The 17,245-nt window shown below is 44.7% G+C and overlaps 1 protein-coding gene across 1 annotated transcript; it reads left to right on the top strand.

The window, feature by feature from the left end:
* The first annotated feature begins 8,772 nt into the window (after positions 1–8,772).
* Positions 8,773–16,941, top strand: LOC4350420 (probable apyrase 3). The gene is made up of 9 exons (XM_015761021.3): positions 8,773–8,913; positions 9,036–9,497; positions 13,297–13,425; positions 13,518–13,574; positions 13,702–13,794; positions 13,907–14,112; positions 14,372–14,463; positions 14,788–15,186; positions 16,654–16,941. Exons 2-9 carry the CDS (start codon positions 9,177–9,179, stop codon positions 16,782–16,784), a joined length of 1,428 nt encoding a protein of 475 aa, XP_015616507.1. The 5' UTR covers positions 8,773–8,913; positions 9,036–9,176; the 3' UTR covers positions 16,785–16,941.
* The last annotated feature ends 304 nt before the right edge of the window (positions 16,942–17,245 follow it).

The following is a 17,245-nucleotide window of genomic DNA, read 5'->3' as shown; positions in this document are numbered from 1 at the left end:
CTTCTCTCTAGGCGGAAAGCCCAATCAAGAGAGACCAAGCTCTGAGAACACTTGTAGGATCGAGATGTCGACTAGTGGGGGGTGAATAGGCGATTTAAAATTAAATGACACCTAATCAAAACTAACCTAAGTTGCTAGGCTTGGTGAGGGTCAACTCTAACTAAGCAACTAAGTTATATTTTGCAAACCTAGGGTGATAGTGGCTCAATTATATCTCTAGGAAAGTAAATCACACTCCTATGTCAATGTTTAGCAATCCTAGGGTGATATGATCTCAAGAATGTCTCTAGAAATGTAAATTGCACAAATGTAAATGCGACAATCAAATGAGACGATGAGACAAGATATTTTTCACCGAGGTTCGAAAACTCGCCGGTTTCCTACTCCCCGTTGAGGTGAGCCCAACTCCACCGCTCAACCACGAAGCCACCGCACGCCCCCTTCGTCAAGGGGTGGGCAAGGCGGCAGCCGGCCCACGGAGAGGACTACCCAAGCTTCGATCACTAGGGTAGTTCTTCCTTCACTCCGAAGGTGGTGAACTCCAAACTAATCACAAACCGGCGCCGGGCCTCCTCCACAATCTTCTCGGAGAGGTCACCGGGCAACTCCTCCACAAGCCGTCTAGGAGGCGGCAACCTCCAAGAGTAACAAGCAATGACCCGGCTTGGAGATGATCAAGTGCCACACTAGCTCTACAATGGAAGCAAATGCACTTGACTCTTGGCTAAATCAACCTCAACCACTACAATGGATGAACACTAAGCTCAATGGTGTGTGAGAGAGGTGCAAGGGGTGTATGCAATTGAATTGGGTGCCAAAAGAGCCCCCTTGCTGCTGGTGGGGGAGTATTTATACTCCCACCCACCAAAACTAGCCGTTGGGGGCGAAATCCCCCAACTCTATGCTCTGCCAGTCTGACCGGAGGTATGTGACCGGTCAGACCGTGCTACTCTGCAACGGCTAGAAAACTAGCCGTTGTAGTGCTGTCAGAGGGCCCCATCGGCCTGGCCGGTCAGACCGACATGGGGTGGCCTGTTAGACCGGCCTCGGCTCGGTCAGACCGCCATCAGCTCGGTCTGACGGAATACGGTTCCGTCGGCTCTGTATCGGCCATCCTGAGCAGCACCATCCCGGCCTCCAGGGGGCCGGTCTGACCGCGCATGTGCCGCCGATCAGACTGGCCTTATGCGCACCGCCACTATGTGGCTAGTCTGACCGCCCCTGGTCAGGCCAAACCCAGTGAAGTGTGTGTGTGTGTGTGAAAAGTGAGCACAAGTCTAAATGTATAATGACCTAATGTGGCAATTAAAATCATCTCTTTGCTAGGTCATTACCCCTCTTAATAGTACGGCGAAACTAAAAATAAACTAGCAAATTTGATCGCCCTACACCTCGATCAATTCTAAATAAAAGTGCTAGTTTTACCGTCTTCTTTCCCTTTGCTTTGCGCCGTCAATTTTAATCCATCGATAATCATCCATGCGCACATATGACGTGGACCTAACTTAAAATGTGTAGCTCAAAGACAACGGTTAGTCCACAATTAGCGCTTGTCATTAATTACCAAAATTAACACCGGGGGCCTAGATGCTTCAACGCCGTGCTAGGTCGTCGAGTTCGATGTTGTCCTTGCGATATACGTGTCGGACTTCGATCCCGTCAAACCTTTTCTCCTGCAAGGTACTTGGATAACTCGGGGCTAGAGCACTTGTAGTCTTTGTGCACCTGGTTTGCGACTAGTTCGGAATATCCTTTCACGATTAGTCGCTTGACTCCTAGTGCGGCTGCTGCTCTTATCCCAGCGAGTAGTCCTTCGTACTCGGCTGTGTTGTTGGTCGCCTTCAAGTTGAGGTGAATTGCATGCTTGAACTGGTCTCCCGAAGGTGATGTCAAGATGAACCCTTCCCCTGCTCCTTGGCTGTAGAGTGCACCGTCGAACGCCATTGTCCATGTTTCACTGTCGGTTTGATTGTCCAGCCTGTTTTCAGGCATAGTCCAGTCAGCTACGAAATCGGCGAGGACCTGGGACTTGATGGCTATTCGTGGTACAAAGTGGACATCAAACTAGCTTAGCTCGACTACCCATTTCGCGATGCGGCCGACAATGTCTTTGTTTCTCACGACTTCACCAAGAGGGATGGAGAAAACAACTATGACCCTGTGGGCTTGGAAGTAGTGGCGTAGCTTTCTTGATGTCATGATTACTACGTAAAGCAGCTTTTGGATCTATGTGTATCTTGTCTTTGCATCGTGGAGAGCTTCGCTGACTTAATAAACTGGCCTTTGCACCTTCTCTCTCGACAACAATGATGGTACTCACAGAATATGGCGTGGCAGCGATATAGAGGAATAATTCTTCATTAGGTTGGGGAGCAACAAGTATAGGGGGATTTGACAGGTAGCGCTTGAGTGCGATGAACGCCTCTTCGGCTTCCTGTGTCCATACAAATTTATCTTGTTTCTTCAGCAGAGCGAAGAAAGGTTGTCCACGCTCTCCCATCCTAGCGACGAACCTGCTTAGTGCCGCCATGCATCCAGTTAGCTTCTGGACTTCCTTGAGTCTTGTGGGCGACTTCATGTTCTCGATTGCCTTGATCTTCTCGGGATTTTCTTCTATCCCTCTTCCAGAGACGAGGAACCCGAGCAGCTTGCCCGATGGTACTCCGAACGTGCATTTCTCTGGATTGAGCATGAGGCGATATCGTCGGAAGTTGTCGAACGTTTCCCGGAGATCGTCAATCAATGAGTCGCTTGTCTTGGTCTTGACAACAATGTCATCGACGTAGGTCTTGACATTGTTCCCAAGCTGATCGTTAAGTGCTCCCTGGACCGTGCATTGGAAAGTATTTCCTACGGTTATCAGTCCAAACGGCATCTTAAAGTAACAGAATACACCGAACGGTGTGATGAATGTTGTCTTCTCCTCGTCCTCTTTCGCCATGCTGATCTATTCGAGGAAGAGGGAAGTGATCCTTTGGGCTCGCCTTGTTGAGGTCGGTGAAGTCAACACACATCCTCCACTTCCCGTTGGCCTTGCGCACCATGACTGGATTGGCTAGCCACTCTGGATGGAGAACCTCTCTGATGAAGCCAGCTTTGAGAAGCTTGTCGAGCTCTTCTCGTATGGGTTGTTTCCGGTCTGGTGCAAATCTCCGCATTTTTGTTTTATTGGCTTGGCATTGGGTCGCACCATGAGTTTGTGCTCAATCACCTCCCTGGGGACCCCGGGCATGTTGGACGGCTGCCAAGCGAACACGTCTGCATTGTCGTGGAGGAAGGTGATGAGCGCGAGTTCCTATTTCTCGTCCAGTGACGCCCCGATCTTGACGGTCTTGTCGGGGATGGCACTGGAGAGTGGAACGATCTTGATTGTGTCGTCTGGCTTTGGCTTCTTGTTTGTTTTGCTCACTTTCTTGGGTGGCTCAGCTGTGGCGGGTGGGTTGGGCGTGTGCTCGACCATGTCGAGGCTCCGCCTGTCGCACTGCCCCGCGAGCTTTGCGTTACCCTGAATAGTGATTGTTCCCTTCGGCCCGGGCATCTTGAGCACTTGGTACGCGTAGTGAGAACCGGCCATGAACTTCGCGAGTGCAGTTCTCCTGATGATGGCATTGTATGCTGTATCAAATCCAGTGATCTGTTCTGTTCGGAAGTTGTTTGCTTGGCCGAAAGTTACAGGCAACGTAATCTTGCCCAATGGCTTAGACGATGACTGAGGAGTAATTCCATGGAAGGGTTGATCAGTGGGCGTCAACAACAGTCTTAGGGTGGTCTGCTTCAGAGAATTCGATCTTCTGCTCAGACCACTTCATCTTGGGGGTAGCCCCCTGCCATGTCGAACAAACTTCGCGCTCCACTTTTTTGTACTCTCGCTTCGAGGAGTATGCCGTGGAACCTCCGAAGATATGCGAAACATGAATATGGGAATCTGGGTATGCTGAGTCCGAGTCCTGAGTAGCTGCTTCAGTGGCCTTCTCGACTACACGTACTCGCTTACCCTTCTCCAATGCCAATTGTTTTGCGAGTGGCTTTTTGAAAACGAAACAAGCTTATAGGGAGTGCTTGTCCGATTTGTGTATAAGGCACCATATTTTCTTCGTATCGTCGCCTTGTGGGTCTGGGTGCTTGGGTGGTTCCACGTATTCTGCTACGAGGACTTCTATTTGAGCTTTCCTTTTCCCACTCTTGCGACTCTTCTTCTTGCTTGACTCAGGTGCGTCCTTGGCTGGTTTCTTCTCTCCCCCCTTCTTCGGCTTATCGTTCTTGCGTCTCAGTGCGTCGTCCGCGTGAGCGCATCGATCGACAATCTCGAATAGCTTTCGAGCAGTTGTGATCTGTCTCGTCGCCAACTCCTAGGTGGTGTAGCGATCTCTAACACCAGTCTTAAAAGAGCGGATCACAGAAGCGTCGATGATCTCGGGGATCATATTTCTGCACTCATTAAAGCGCCGAACGTAGTCCCTCAATGATTCACCCGGATTTTGTGTCAACGCGTGTAGGTCATCTTCGATCGCGTGGCGCTTGTATGTTCCTTGGAAGTTGGCGACGATCTGCTGCCACAGATCTGCCCATGAAGAAATCTAGTATGGTGGGAGGTGGACTAGCCATAAACGTGCAGATCCTTTCAACGCCGCTTGCAAATAATTCACCAACACGTTGTCGTCTGCTCCGGCAGCATAGAATACTGTGGAATAGACCTGAAGGAACTCCTCAGGGTCAGTGCTCCCTTCGTACTTCTATATTGCTCTCGGTCAAAATCTCTCAGGCTATCGAACATCTCATAGAGCACGACTGAAAGCTCTACACCCGCCGCCGGGGGCGGTGGGTTGTCGGCGATCGTATGTCCTCCGTGGATGTCTGTCTGATGACGAGGATGATGAGGATGACGATGATGATGATGAGTCACTTGGTTCCGGGGTACGAATACGAGGATGACGTCCAGGTTCTCGAGAATCCTGTCGTCGCCCACCGTTGTTGTCCCGACGGCGATCTCCGTCGTCGTCATCTTTTTGGTGGCGTCCTTGATCAGTCTCGCCCGGCATCCGCTGTTCGCGATCATCGCGTTCGTGGCGGTTATCACGGTCTTGGTTCTTGCTCGAGTGTCCTCCTCGCTCTTCGTTCTCCCGACGTCGTGAAGAGACGAGATGTCGGGAACGGTTTTCGTTGTCTAGCGCGTCGTGCTTCTCGGCGGCCATTCAAATGGTCACGGAGATCGCTGGTGCCACGAGGTGGAGGGGTGGCTTGACGAGGTGATGCCCGCTGCCCAGGTAGTTCGCCATTGGCACCACCAATTGGCGGTTGTTTTGTCGGTACTCCGGCGGCGGCCTCCTCGAACGCGTTACTGAGGTTAGCCACTGATTCCCGTAGTCGTTCTGTCCACTGTGCGAGATCATCGTTCAGAACGGGATCATAAGGGGTTTCCCTCAGTATTGCGTTGATGGCCCTGATGTGCTGGGCCAGTGTAACCACTTGATCCTCCGCTTATGCGTTAGCGTGCGCAGACATGCTGGTCCTATCGATAACGAACACATCACGTGGTGTACTCGTCGATGATGAGGCCTGGTCTTCGAGCAAGTGTAGAACCGACAGCTCGTGGGGATCGACGTCGATTACCCCAACGAATCGATCTGAGATAACTGTCGCTCCTTGTTCCTTGTCCGCATCTCTAAGAGAGATTTGTGACTGCTGGACCTTAGGAGGTGACGTCCTCATGGCACTGAGAAGAACCTTGCAGCTTGAGAGGTCGTGATTCTTTGTCTTGTGAATATGACAATAGACATCACGGGTTAGAGAAGTACATTGAATTCCACGCTCTTTGCAGGCACAGATCTCAGCTTGTACGTCGAGAAAAACCCAGCAAGCCTACAAGGTGTGTTTCCTGGTTTTGTGGATAAAACACCAGGACCTTGTTGCCTCAGAAATTGTCCTTGTCGGCTCGTGATTCTCGTCGGAAGGACAAGATTTGGCCGCATTAGGATCCTTCTCGGGCTTGGATGTCGTCGATGTTCCGTTCTCCACTTCTGAGGGAGGATTCTTCGACATGGAGCCATCCAGGGTTGTAACCACGGTGTTCTCGCTTCAGGTCATTGATGGACCAGCATTGTTGAAGTAGAAACTCCTTGGTTGATGCTGGGGTTGACGCTGTTGTCGACGAAGCTTGATGACACTTGAGTACCAAAGCCCCCTACCTGGTGCGCCACTATCGACGGGGGATACCGTAGACCGGATATAGAGGGTATTGGGGTACGTTGGTACGAGAATCTACGTAATACGACATCAAGCAAATAAAAGACAAGGATTATACTGGTTCGGGCCCCTTGATAGGTAATAGCCCTAATCCAGTTGGTATGGGATTATATGATGGAAACCACAAAGACAAGGATTATACTGGTTCAGGCCCCTTGATAGGTAATAGCCCTAATCCAGTTGGTATGGGATTATATGATGGAAACCACAGATTACAAAGGAAATAGTAGAACTCAATGATACCGACAAGACCGTAGTCGAGTTGGTTCGACTAGATCACCCGGCGACTTGGCTCCTGGCTCCGACTTCGTAGGCTGTGGTGGTTGTGTTGGCGGTGAGATTCGATCCCTTTGGTCCTCCCGGGGGGTCCCTTTTATACTGCGGGTCAGTCGATCTCCAACTAGAACTCGGAGATATCGGACCCCACACGATATAGTAACGACTCAGTTCTATCCGAGTAGGACTCCTTCCATCCGTGGACTCCGTTTCTGTTACATGATGGATTTCCTTAACATGTACAGGAAACATCCGTATATGTGCAGGTATACCGTATCGGTATACAACATACATCCAAGGGTAGAGGGTATACCTTATCCGTAACCCTAACACTCGTCGCTAGTGATTGTCTGCACATCACTGCTTCCCAAGCCCTAGTCTTCACATGACCCTGTTGGCATGTGCCACCTTAGCATTAATTGACCCCTAGCCACCAACACTCCTTGACAACCAGCACCGATCCCTGAGTCACCCAACGATGCCATCCCCCATGGCATAAGGTCTAGCCACAGTTTGCCACTATGTTCCATCTTATGAAAATTTGTCTTGCCTGTATTTTTCATTTTACATATTTGGATGTGGATTTGTTTTTGTTGTGACACACGAAGCCTCGAAAGATATATTTAGCTCTAGTATAGGTCCTATCAATTAGGTTCATGTTATGCTAGTTAGTTTGATTTTGTAACTAACAAAATGAAAATAAATATATTAGACCATAAGGCCGATCGGCCAATATATAAAGCATTTTCCTAACACTGTGTTTTATTTTTTCAAGCAGACAAAATATTTTCACTTTTACCGTTTGAAAATACCAAGAGGCCTCATATCTTTGGCTCCGCCTATGAAAAATCGACTTTTACAGGCGAGGTTTGAAGAGGTTTGCCTATGAAAATACCTCATATTTTGGCAGGTGGAAACTCTTTAGACCGTGCCTATAAAAATCAATTTTTGCTGGCGGGGTCTAAAGTCGTCTGTCTAGAAAGTGGGGTTATAGTGTGGGGGCGTTACTAAAATCAGGACCCGATCGATCCAGCGGAGCTCGCAGCGACTAAGTCTTGGTAGTCTCCTCCTTCACCATGCCTCCACCACCGGTTCCCCTCCCCTTCCCTCTTCTCCACTACTGGCAGCAGGGCAGCATGGTGGTGATGGGGGCTCCTCCCCTCCAAATCTAGCTGGAGGTAGGTCTGCAGCACCTGACGATAGGGAGGAGAGGCGGTGGCGGATGCTCCACTGACGTCCCCTCCTGTTCTATCCCCTCCCATCCCTCCTTTTCCTCGCAACTGGCTGGAGGCGTGGTTGGCAGCGCCCCAGATTGGTGGTGTCTTGCATCGTTCGACGGTAGGGAGAAGGAGGGGCGATAGCGGAGGCTCCAGTCCCCTCCGATCGGTCTCCTAGATTTGGTTAGAGTGGAGGAGATCAACGTTTGTGGCGACAGGCGTCGTAAAAGGAGGGTGGCGGTGGCAGCGGCACGTGGTAGAATGAGGAGGGGATGACGTGGTGGCTCCACTCTCCCCCCTTCCCTTTCTCTCCCCTCCCTTTCCCAGATCCTCCGAGGGGAGGAGGCCAGTAGAGGCGACAAAGGGGAGGGTGAATGTGGCTCGGCTACGGCAACCATCCTTCTCGGCATGGCGGCGGTGACTGCTAGTTTCACCAACGACGGCCATTGGTGACAGCGACAAGGAATGTCGTGTTGCTATGGATTTGTTTTGTTATGCGAATTTGTGATGTTTCTGTGAATTGGATTTGATTTGATTATACTGGATGGGAAATGGGAGGTGGATTGGATTGGATGGGAACTGGGAAGATGTTGCAGGGCAAAACGACATCGGCTGCTCATTTTTTTAGCACTGAAAAATCTCTTCGCAGTTGGACGGCGTTAGGGAGCCGAGTGCGAAAATTCATTTTCGTAGGCGGTCGGTTGCCGGCCTATGAAAACACATGATTTTTATAGGCCTTGAGGTATCGATGGCATGGCTGGCTGCTTGTGAAAACTATTTTGGCCGCCCTGCAAAAATACTTTCTCTAGTACTGATATATGGTCAAGAGAAATTTTGTTCTTGAAGAATTTATATTCTCAAATCACTCCACTCCAAAACATCTCAATGTCCTTCTTTATATATGGAACTGAATCATGTGCCAGTATGTAAAGCATCGCATAGCGTCTTTACGTACCTCAGAGATATGATCCGTAAGGAGAGAGACACGGTCACAATACGTCTCAACCAGGGGTAGCTGTCCTTAGATGCCATTTTCGTTGTTGTGGCTGGAGCTCTCGCCAAAGACGTCGTCGTCTCTCTCCATGTACGAGAGGAAGGACACAGAGACAGTGAGCACTGATTGATGGATGTGTCATGTGTGGAGATACACCAACACCTAAACATCTTGATCAACAACGTACGGAATCCGTTCATATCACCTCGCTCGCTTAGCCGTACGCGTGCTTGATGGCAGTGGCTGAAGATGTAAAATTATTTCTATATAGTATTAATCTAAAAATTCACCGTGCTCGCTTGCAGGATATAAATATGGACTAGATCGTTCATCTGTTCACCCACCAGCAACTCCCTGACTCCATCGGAGTATATTAGCTCGTAGCTGAGTGCGGCTCAGTCTGCCAGCTCGATCGGAGGCGCTTTCATCGATCGGCGGCGGCAGCGATGGCACGCTCCGCCGTGTTGTTGCACGCCGTCCTCCTCGTCCTCGCCGTCGCGGTGTCGTCGTGGCGTGGCGTGGTCTCCGGCGACGCGGCGGTGGTGCTCGGCCGGAAGGCCGCCGGGATGAGTAGTGCTGCAGCGTCGTCGTCGGCCGACGACGACCTGCCGGCGCTGCAGATCTCGGCGAGGAAGGACGGCGCCGGGAACGATAAGTACGCCGTGATCTTCGACGCCGGCAGCACCGGGAGCCGGGTTCACGTCTTCAGGTTCGACAAGCAGATGGACCTCGTCAAGATCGGCGACGACATGGAGCTCTTCGCCAAGGTATGAATTGACAACACATGTGCTCCCTTCGTCTCTAAATAGTTGACGTTGTTGATTTTTTTTAATAACCGTTCGTCCTATTAAAAAAATTTAAGTAATTACTAATTATTTTTCTATCATTTGATTCATGGTTAAATATACTTTTATATATATATATATATATATATATATATTTTTATATATATATATATATATATATATATATATATATATATATATATATATATATATATATATATATATATATATATATATATATATATATATATATATATATATATATATATATATATATATATATATATATATATATATATATATATATATATATATATATATATATATTTATATATTTCACAAAGTTCTTGAATAAGATAAATGATCAAATATGTTTAAAAAAGGTCAACAGTATAATATTTAGGGACGGAGGGAGTATTACGTGGCGAGAGTAAACTGTTCATGTAAAAATCGGTAAAAAGAAAAAGATATATAAACTTAATTTGCATGCTCAATAACTAGACATTTAGGCAGAGCTCACATTTTTCATTGGAGAGATAGAATGGAGTTCTTCACGAAGTTCGAGACAAAGGAAAAAAAATCAATGTTCTGTATAGCGTAACATGAGTTGATTATTAAAATTGCATGCATGTCGCGTATAACTTCCTCGCCTATTGTCATGAGGAACTCATAATTAATTTAGTTTCAAACTTTTCACAGTTTTTACAGAGGTGGATCCGATGCAACAAATTTTGGTAGAAATTTCAATTCGATAAAGTTGAGTAGTTGGCAATTTTAAGTTGAAACATCATGGCTCAGTGAGTAGATGAGGAGTATCGATAACGTCAACATTCACGTGTTTCGGTCTGGAGACGATAGCTTGGACCACGCCTGCAACAAACGTGACACCCCATGTTTTATTGTGGAATTAGTGGATGGGTATATGTGAAAATTGTACAAATGATGAATGTTGAAATGTTATGAAAATAATGTGGGGAGAAGATGTGTCTTGCTTGTGTGAAATTTAAGATGTTAATTGCTAGTGGATGATGAGATGACATACTAGTGGGTATCAACTATACAAAGTATAGATACATACAATCAGGGTTTACGATTCTGACAAAATCTAGTCCGATTTCGTGAAATTTCGACGTTTCGATGAGGCTCGAAAGTATAAACCGTTTGAGATTTCGAGGAGTTTCATCCAAATTCAATTTGAATTGATAAAAAAAGAAAAAAATCAAAAAAATCTTATAAATACTATGATATTCATATAACCAATTGGGATATAAATTTTTGAAAAAAATGATGTATTGTGTGTATTTATTGAAACTTACATCAAGAAAGAAAAGAATAAATAATTAAAAAAAGAGACAAATTACCGATCGAAATTTCGATGATTTCGATCAGAATTTCGCTAAAACCGACCGGTTTTCAAGAACTTGTCGACAAACTTAGGGATTTGTATTCAAATTTTGGTTTATGAAATTTGTTCGGAATTTACCGGTTTTTTACCGGATTTCACGAAATTCTGACTTTCGCCGGTGCCCGAAACAGAAGAGCCTGTCGGAATCGTAAACCCAACATACAATGATATTTTTTATTGTTTTGGCGGTGGAAACTAGCTCTCCACACAGTTTCTCCAGCCGGTTGCAAAATACAATCTGTTATTTTCATTCTTTGCTAATTAAATATAAGTTGTTTCAGATATCCGCATAATTTTTAAAATTTCCTTACTAGTTGGTTTTTAACTACTAAATACTACCTTTGTTTATACAAACGGTTTTTCCCTAGTAAAACAATTTAGAGGAAGTTGCAAAAAAACATTTTTATTTATTTGTTTATCATTTCGCACAAGGCTGAAACGACTTATTTTATATATATATATATATATATATATATATATATATATATATATATATATATATATATATATATATATGTTAAATGGAGGAAGTAGCTTTTTTCTAAAAAAAATGGATCAATATGATTTTTTTAGCAACTTTCGTATAGAAACTTTTTGCAAAAAAAAAGCACCGTTTAGTAGTTTGAAAAGCGTACGCGTGAAAAACGATGGTGGGGAGTTGGGAACTCCTAACAAAGAACGCAGCCTTAATACTATAACCATCCATAACTTTTAAAGTACTTAGTTTCAAATCGTATGTCCATACACTGGTGGAGAAGGGGTTTTTACTCCCGGTTCGTAACCCCCATGTAGTCCCGGTTTTCCAACCGGGACTACGAATACGGGACTAAAGATCGCTATCTTTAGTCCCGGGTGAAAAAACCGGGAGTAAAAATCCATTTTTAGTCCCGGTTGGTGTTACCAACTGAGACTAAAGATACAACCGGGACTAAAAAGACTAGATCCGGTTGCTCTTTATTATTTTCTTTTCTTCATTGTTTTTAATATATATTGATTTCACCCCATCCCGTCCCCAAAATCCCAAATCAATCATTCTCAAATTGCCTCCAAATCCACAATCGATCATCTCAAATACTCAAATACATCACAAAATCTCAAAAAAAAAATTACATCAAGCACAACAAAATACATCCACAATACATCCACATCCACAATCCACAAATCAATCACAATCCACAAATTAATCACAAAATCATCCCTAAATCAACCAACAAAATGCTCCACCAAAATATACAAATCATTCAAAAAAATTCACAGTCGCCGCCGCCCGGCCGTGGGCCGCCGGCCGCCTTGCGCCCGACCACCGCGCGGGTCACCGCCGCCCGGCCGCCACCCACCGCCTTGCGCCCGGCCACCACCGCCTGCCGCCTTGTGGCCAGCCCTCCGCGCTGGCCTCCGCCGCCGCCACTGGGGACGGCCCTCTGTGCGCGACGGCCGCCTCCCCTCCCGGATCCGACGGAGGGGAGGCCGCCGCCGCCACCTGGCCGCCTGCCCTCCCGGATCTGACGGAGGGGAGGCCGCCGCCGCCGCCCGGCCGCCTCCCGCCGCCGGAGAGGAGCCGGAGGGGAGGGGAGGGGGGAGAGAATGAGGGGGAGGAGAGGGTTGAGAGGAGAGGAGGAGGAGAAGGAGAAGTGAGAAAGAGGAGGAGAAGTGGGAAGGAGAAGGGATAAGATAGGGCGGGGAGGACGAGGTGCTGCTGGCCGGTGGCGCATGGGGATCTTTACTCCCGGTTGGTGTTACCAACCGGGACTAAAAATACATCTTTAGTCCCAGTTGGTAACTCCAACCGGGAGTAAAGCTTATGTTGATCTTTTTTCCCGGTTGGTAACACCAACCGGGACTACAAATAGATCTTTAGTATCGGTTGGTAACACCAACCGGTACTAAAGATGAAAAAGTACCCTTGATCTTTTAAACCGGGATTAAAGATGTTTTTAGTCCCGGTTTTTAATACAACCGGGACTATTGTGAAATCTGGTCGACCGACCAAAGATGGTTTCTCCACCAGTGATATTTTTCTTGAAAAATAATTTTATAATCTCTTAAACTTATTAGATTTCATAAATAAATTTTTACTATAAAATTCTAGTCAAATTCTCACTTGGAAGACCACAAAAAATAGTTGAATTTCAAATGCTCTTGCCAGCAAGAAAACGCGACGTTGTATTCCATATACTTGGAGTATGCTTCAAGATTATCGCTTCTCCTTTTTAAAGTGTGAAGCGTGCGTATAGCATGCTTCAAGATTTCTGCAGCATCTTTTTGAAGTGTAAAGCAATAAAGCATACGTGCATGGAACAGTTATGAGGATAGTTTGTGGATTCTATGAAAAAAGTTGTAACTTCATATAGGCTCACATTCGAAAAAAAAATATAGGTGAAGCCCGGGTTGAGCTCATATGCTGGCAAACCACAGGAAGCTGCAAACTCCATTGCTCCTCTGCTAGAGAAGGCTAAAGGTGTTGTTCCCAAGCAGCTTCAGAAAAGAACTCCCCTCAAACTTGGGGTACTTACTGATCTTACTGAAACTGGAATTAATTATTCTTGAAATGATCTTAAGAACTATTTTATGTTTGGTGTAATCAAATTGGTGTTCAGGCCACTGCTGGTCTAAGACTGATTGGAGATGAGAAGTCAGAGCAAATTCTTGAAGCGGTAAATAATATTCTCACCGTAATCTGGTTTCATTAGATGATGTACTCTACTTTTGCAAAGATCTTAACCGTTTGTAGACTATATATTGATCACAAAAATGACATGTTTTCAATAATATTACTTACAGGTTCGAGATCTTGTCCACAGCAAGAGCAATTTCCAGTACAAACCAGAATGGATCAGTGTCCTTGGGGGTTCTCAAGAAGGATCCAACCTCTGGGTATGAAATGTTTGACATACTGTCATTCAGAGCAGAAATTTTCTGACAATTTACATCTTTATATAAATATATCATTTCGGAAAATAAAAATTCCATATGGTACATGGTGCAGGTTGCTCTGAACTATCTTTTGGGGAAGTTAGGAGGGGATTACTCAAAAACCGTAGGAGTGATCGATCTCGGAGGTGGTTCAGTTCAAATGGCCTATGCCATTTCTTCAGATGCTGCAGAAAACTCTCCTCCAGTCCCTGTCGGCAAAGATCCTTATGTTACAAAGGAGTATCTCAAGGGAAAAGATTATAACCTTTATGTTCACAGGTAGAATCGACAACAACTTCTTACCAAATTATATCTTACTTCTTCAGCTCCATGCAATTTTTGTTAACTTAATTTTGGTCTGTATTGACAACAAAAGGCTGTGGACCTGTGGTTAATTAAAAGAAAGCTTAAAACAGACTAACTCGGGCTTGATTAATTTCTGAACATCATTCAGAGTTAGTTGTGTAACACAAGGAAATAAGTAGTAATTATTTACTTTAGGCAATGGTGATGATCAGACATAATCTTGAATGAACAGTTACTTGCATTATGGGCTCCAAGCTTCTCGCGTCGAGATTCTTAAGACGAAGAATGGGCAATTCAGCTCCTGCATGCTTCGCGAATTCAATGGTATGTCCCAGAAAAAATACTTTAATTTTTAGATTTAAATGTGTCACATTAATACCGAATACGTCTATATGTATAGGCTGGTGGAATGATTTTCATGGATTTTCGACATAAATAATTGAGGAATTTTAGAACCCCGCATGAAACTATTTAGCCAGAAAATTTCAAAACAAAATCATTTTTTTTCTAATTTAGTCAACGTTTATTCAAATAGGGGCAAATTAAATTTCCTCTTTTTTGCACGGTCGCCCGTTAAGAAATGTTCAAAACGAAACTGCAAACGAAAATAATTTGACGATTTATTCTTGGTCGATGACCTCGACGAAGGTACATACAAGTACAACGGCGAGGAGTACGACGCGGCGGCGTCGCCGGAAGGGGCGGACCACGGCAAGTGCGGCGAGGAGGCGGCGGCGGCGCTGGGCCTGGACGCGCCGTGCGAGTCCCGGAACTGCAGCTTCAACGGCGTGTGGAACGGCGGCGGCGGCGCCGGCATGGCCGACCTCTACGTGGCGTCCTACTTCTACGACAGGGCGGTGCACGGCGGGTTCGTCGTCGACGACGCGCCGAGCGCCGTGACCACCCCGGCGGCGTTCGCGGAGGCGGCGTCGAAGGCCTGCTCGCTGAGCTCCGGCGAGGCCGCGGCCGCGTACCCGGAGGCGTTCGACGTGCAGTTCATATGCATGGACCTGACGTACCAGTACACATTGCTTACAAAGGGCTTCGGTAAGTAATTGCAAAAATATTTCGTCCATTCCAAAATATAATACATCCATCCTATAATAAAATAAGTGCAGTCGTGGATATGTGTGTACAACTTTGATCATCTGTCTTATTTAAAAAAATTATAATTTTTTTTAAAAAAAATTAGTCACACATAAATTACTATTAATGTTTTATCATTTAATAGCAATAAAAATACTAATCATAAAAATGTTTCAAATAAGACGAACGGTTAAACGTTAAACACAAACAATGTAAAACTGCACTTAGACCCTGTTTAGTTCTCACGCAAAAACTTTTCATCCTGTCACAACGAATGTTTGGACACATGCATGCAGTATTAAATATAGAAAAAAAATTAATTACGCAGACTGCGTGTAAATTGCGAGACGAATCTTTTAAGACTAATTGCGCCATGATTTGACAATGTGGTGCTACAGTAAATATTTGCTAATGACGGATTAATTAGGCTAAATAAATTCGTCTCGCAGTTTACAGGCGGAATTCGTAATTTGTTTTGTTATTAGACTACGTTTAATACTTTAAATGTGTGTCTGTATATTCGATGTGGCAAGCCAACACTTTTTACCCCTCGAACTAAATAAGGCTATTTTGGGACGAAGGTAGTAGAATATAAGTGTTTTTTGCAAATATTAATGTTAGGGAAAAAAGATTTCCTTTCAATCATCTTAAGTGTTTAAATTCTCCTTAAGGACCGTGATTAGGTGAAAATGTATGTTCTGTGCGTTGGAATCAGTGGAACAATACTTATATTGTAAAAAAACTTATTTCTATCTAAGCAGTTGGATATTATATAATTTTACAGTTTTTATTGAGAGATTATAGGATGGTAGTATAAATAGAAATGATTTATTGGATAGAAAAATTATAAACAGTTGATTCTACTTACGATTGTAAAGCATCTCTTTAAATCTTTTTAACTCAGATTAAATTAATATTTTAATTTGCGGACAGTGTGGTATCTTTTCGGGAACCATAAAAATAGTTGTATTTAGAGCTAATCTAATTTTATTACACAAACGAATGTATGCACTATGCACCCACACCATATATTAATCTGAGTTAAAAACAATTAAAGAGATGTTTTACAATCGTAAGTAGAATCAACTGTTTATAATTTTCTCATCCAATAAATCATCTGTGTAGTAGGAGTGACATATTAGGACTCGATAAACAAACAATATAAACTATATATATTATTGTATAGTGCCTCCTAATGCCTCATTATTGAACATGTAAAACATCATATAAATAATTATTTATTAGAACTTGCGGCAAATCTTTAAGTAACTTGTTTCCATTTCAATATTAGTTCACTTTGAAAAATTAATATACTCTTTACAAAATTGGCGTACTAAAGAACAACCGAATTAAATTCGTCCACACTGAAGTTACTAGCAAGTAGCAGCAACAACACCTGACATAGAAATTGGAATTATGGTTTCGCAGGTTTGAAGCCAACTAGGGAGATGACGCTTGTGAAACAGGTCAAGTATGGGGATTGCTACGTGGAGTCGGCGTGGCCGCTGGGTACTGCCATAGAAGCCTTGTCCTCCCAGAAGAGTCATCAGTCTGCATGATCCATTTAGCTATATCACGCAAGGATGCCTACATATATGTATGTGTTCTGATTCACGTACGTTTGAGCGGTGGAGAAGATGTTTGGCAGATTTGAGTAGCAAATTCATAACACTGCGCAATTAATAACTTAATAAAATGGTATTGTTTGACGGCAAATTTATACTGAGCCTTGCATGGTAGTTACATACACTGAAAAATCTTAATCCTAATGGGCCTCCAATCGAAGGCCTTAGGCAATAGCCCGGGTGGCCAGAGGCCACGTTATGTTTCACCCATGGTTACGGGGTTTAAAATAAACTTCTTACACTAATGCTCACCGGTTGTCAAGTCTCCTGACTGATATGTTTATTTATTTTCAGTCGTTAAATTTACGGGCATTTCACTTTATTGCCAATTTCAATTTGGTAAATTTTGAGGTTACCGAATTTTGGTAGGGTTTTTATGATTAGAAAGTTTGGGA

The sequence above is a fragment of the Oryza sativa genome, chromosome 11 (genome assembly GCF_034140825.1).
Source record: "Oryza sativa Japonica Group chromosome 11, ASM3414082v1".
Classification (NCBI taxonomy): Eukaryota; Viridiplantae; Streptophyta; class Magnoliopsida; order Poales; family Poaceae; genus Oryza; species Oryza sativa.
The sequence above is the reverse complement of the archived record's forward strand: the minus strand, read 5'-3'. Positions and strand labels throughout refer to the sequence as shown.

Coding starts and splice junctions, on each gene's coding strand:
- LOC4350420 (XM_015761021.3), top strand. CDS start 9,177: ATGGCACGCTCCGCCGTGTTGTTGCACGCCGTCCTCCTCGTCCTCGCC. Junction 9,498..13,296: donor ACATGGAGCTCTTCGCCAAG/GTATGAATTGAC, acceptor AAAAAAATATAG/GTGAAGCCCGGGTTGAGCTC. Junction 14,113..14,371: donor TATAACCTTTATGTTCACAG/GTAGAATCGACA, acceptor TTGAATGAACAG/TTACTTGCATTATGGGCTCC.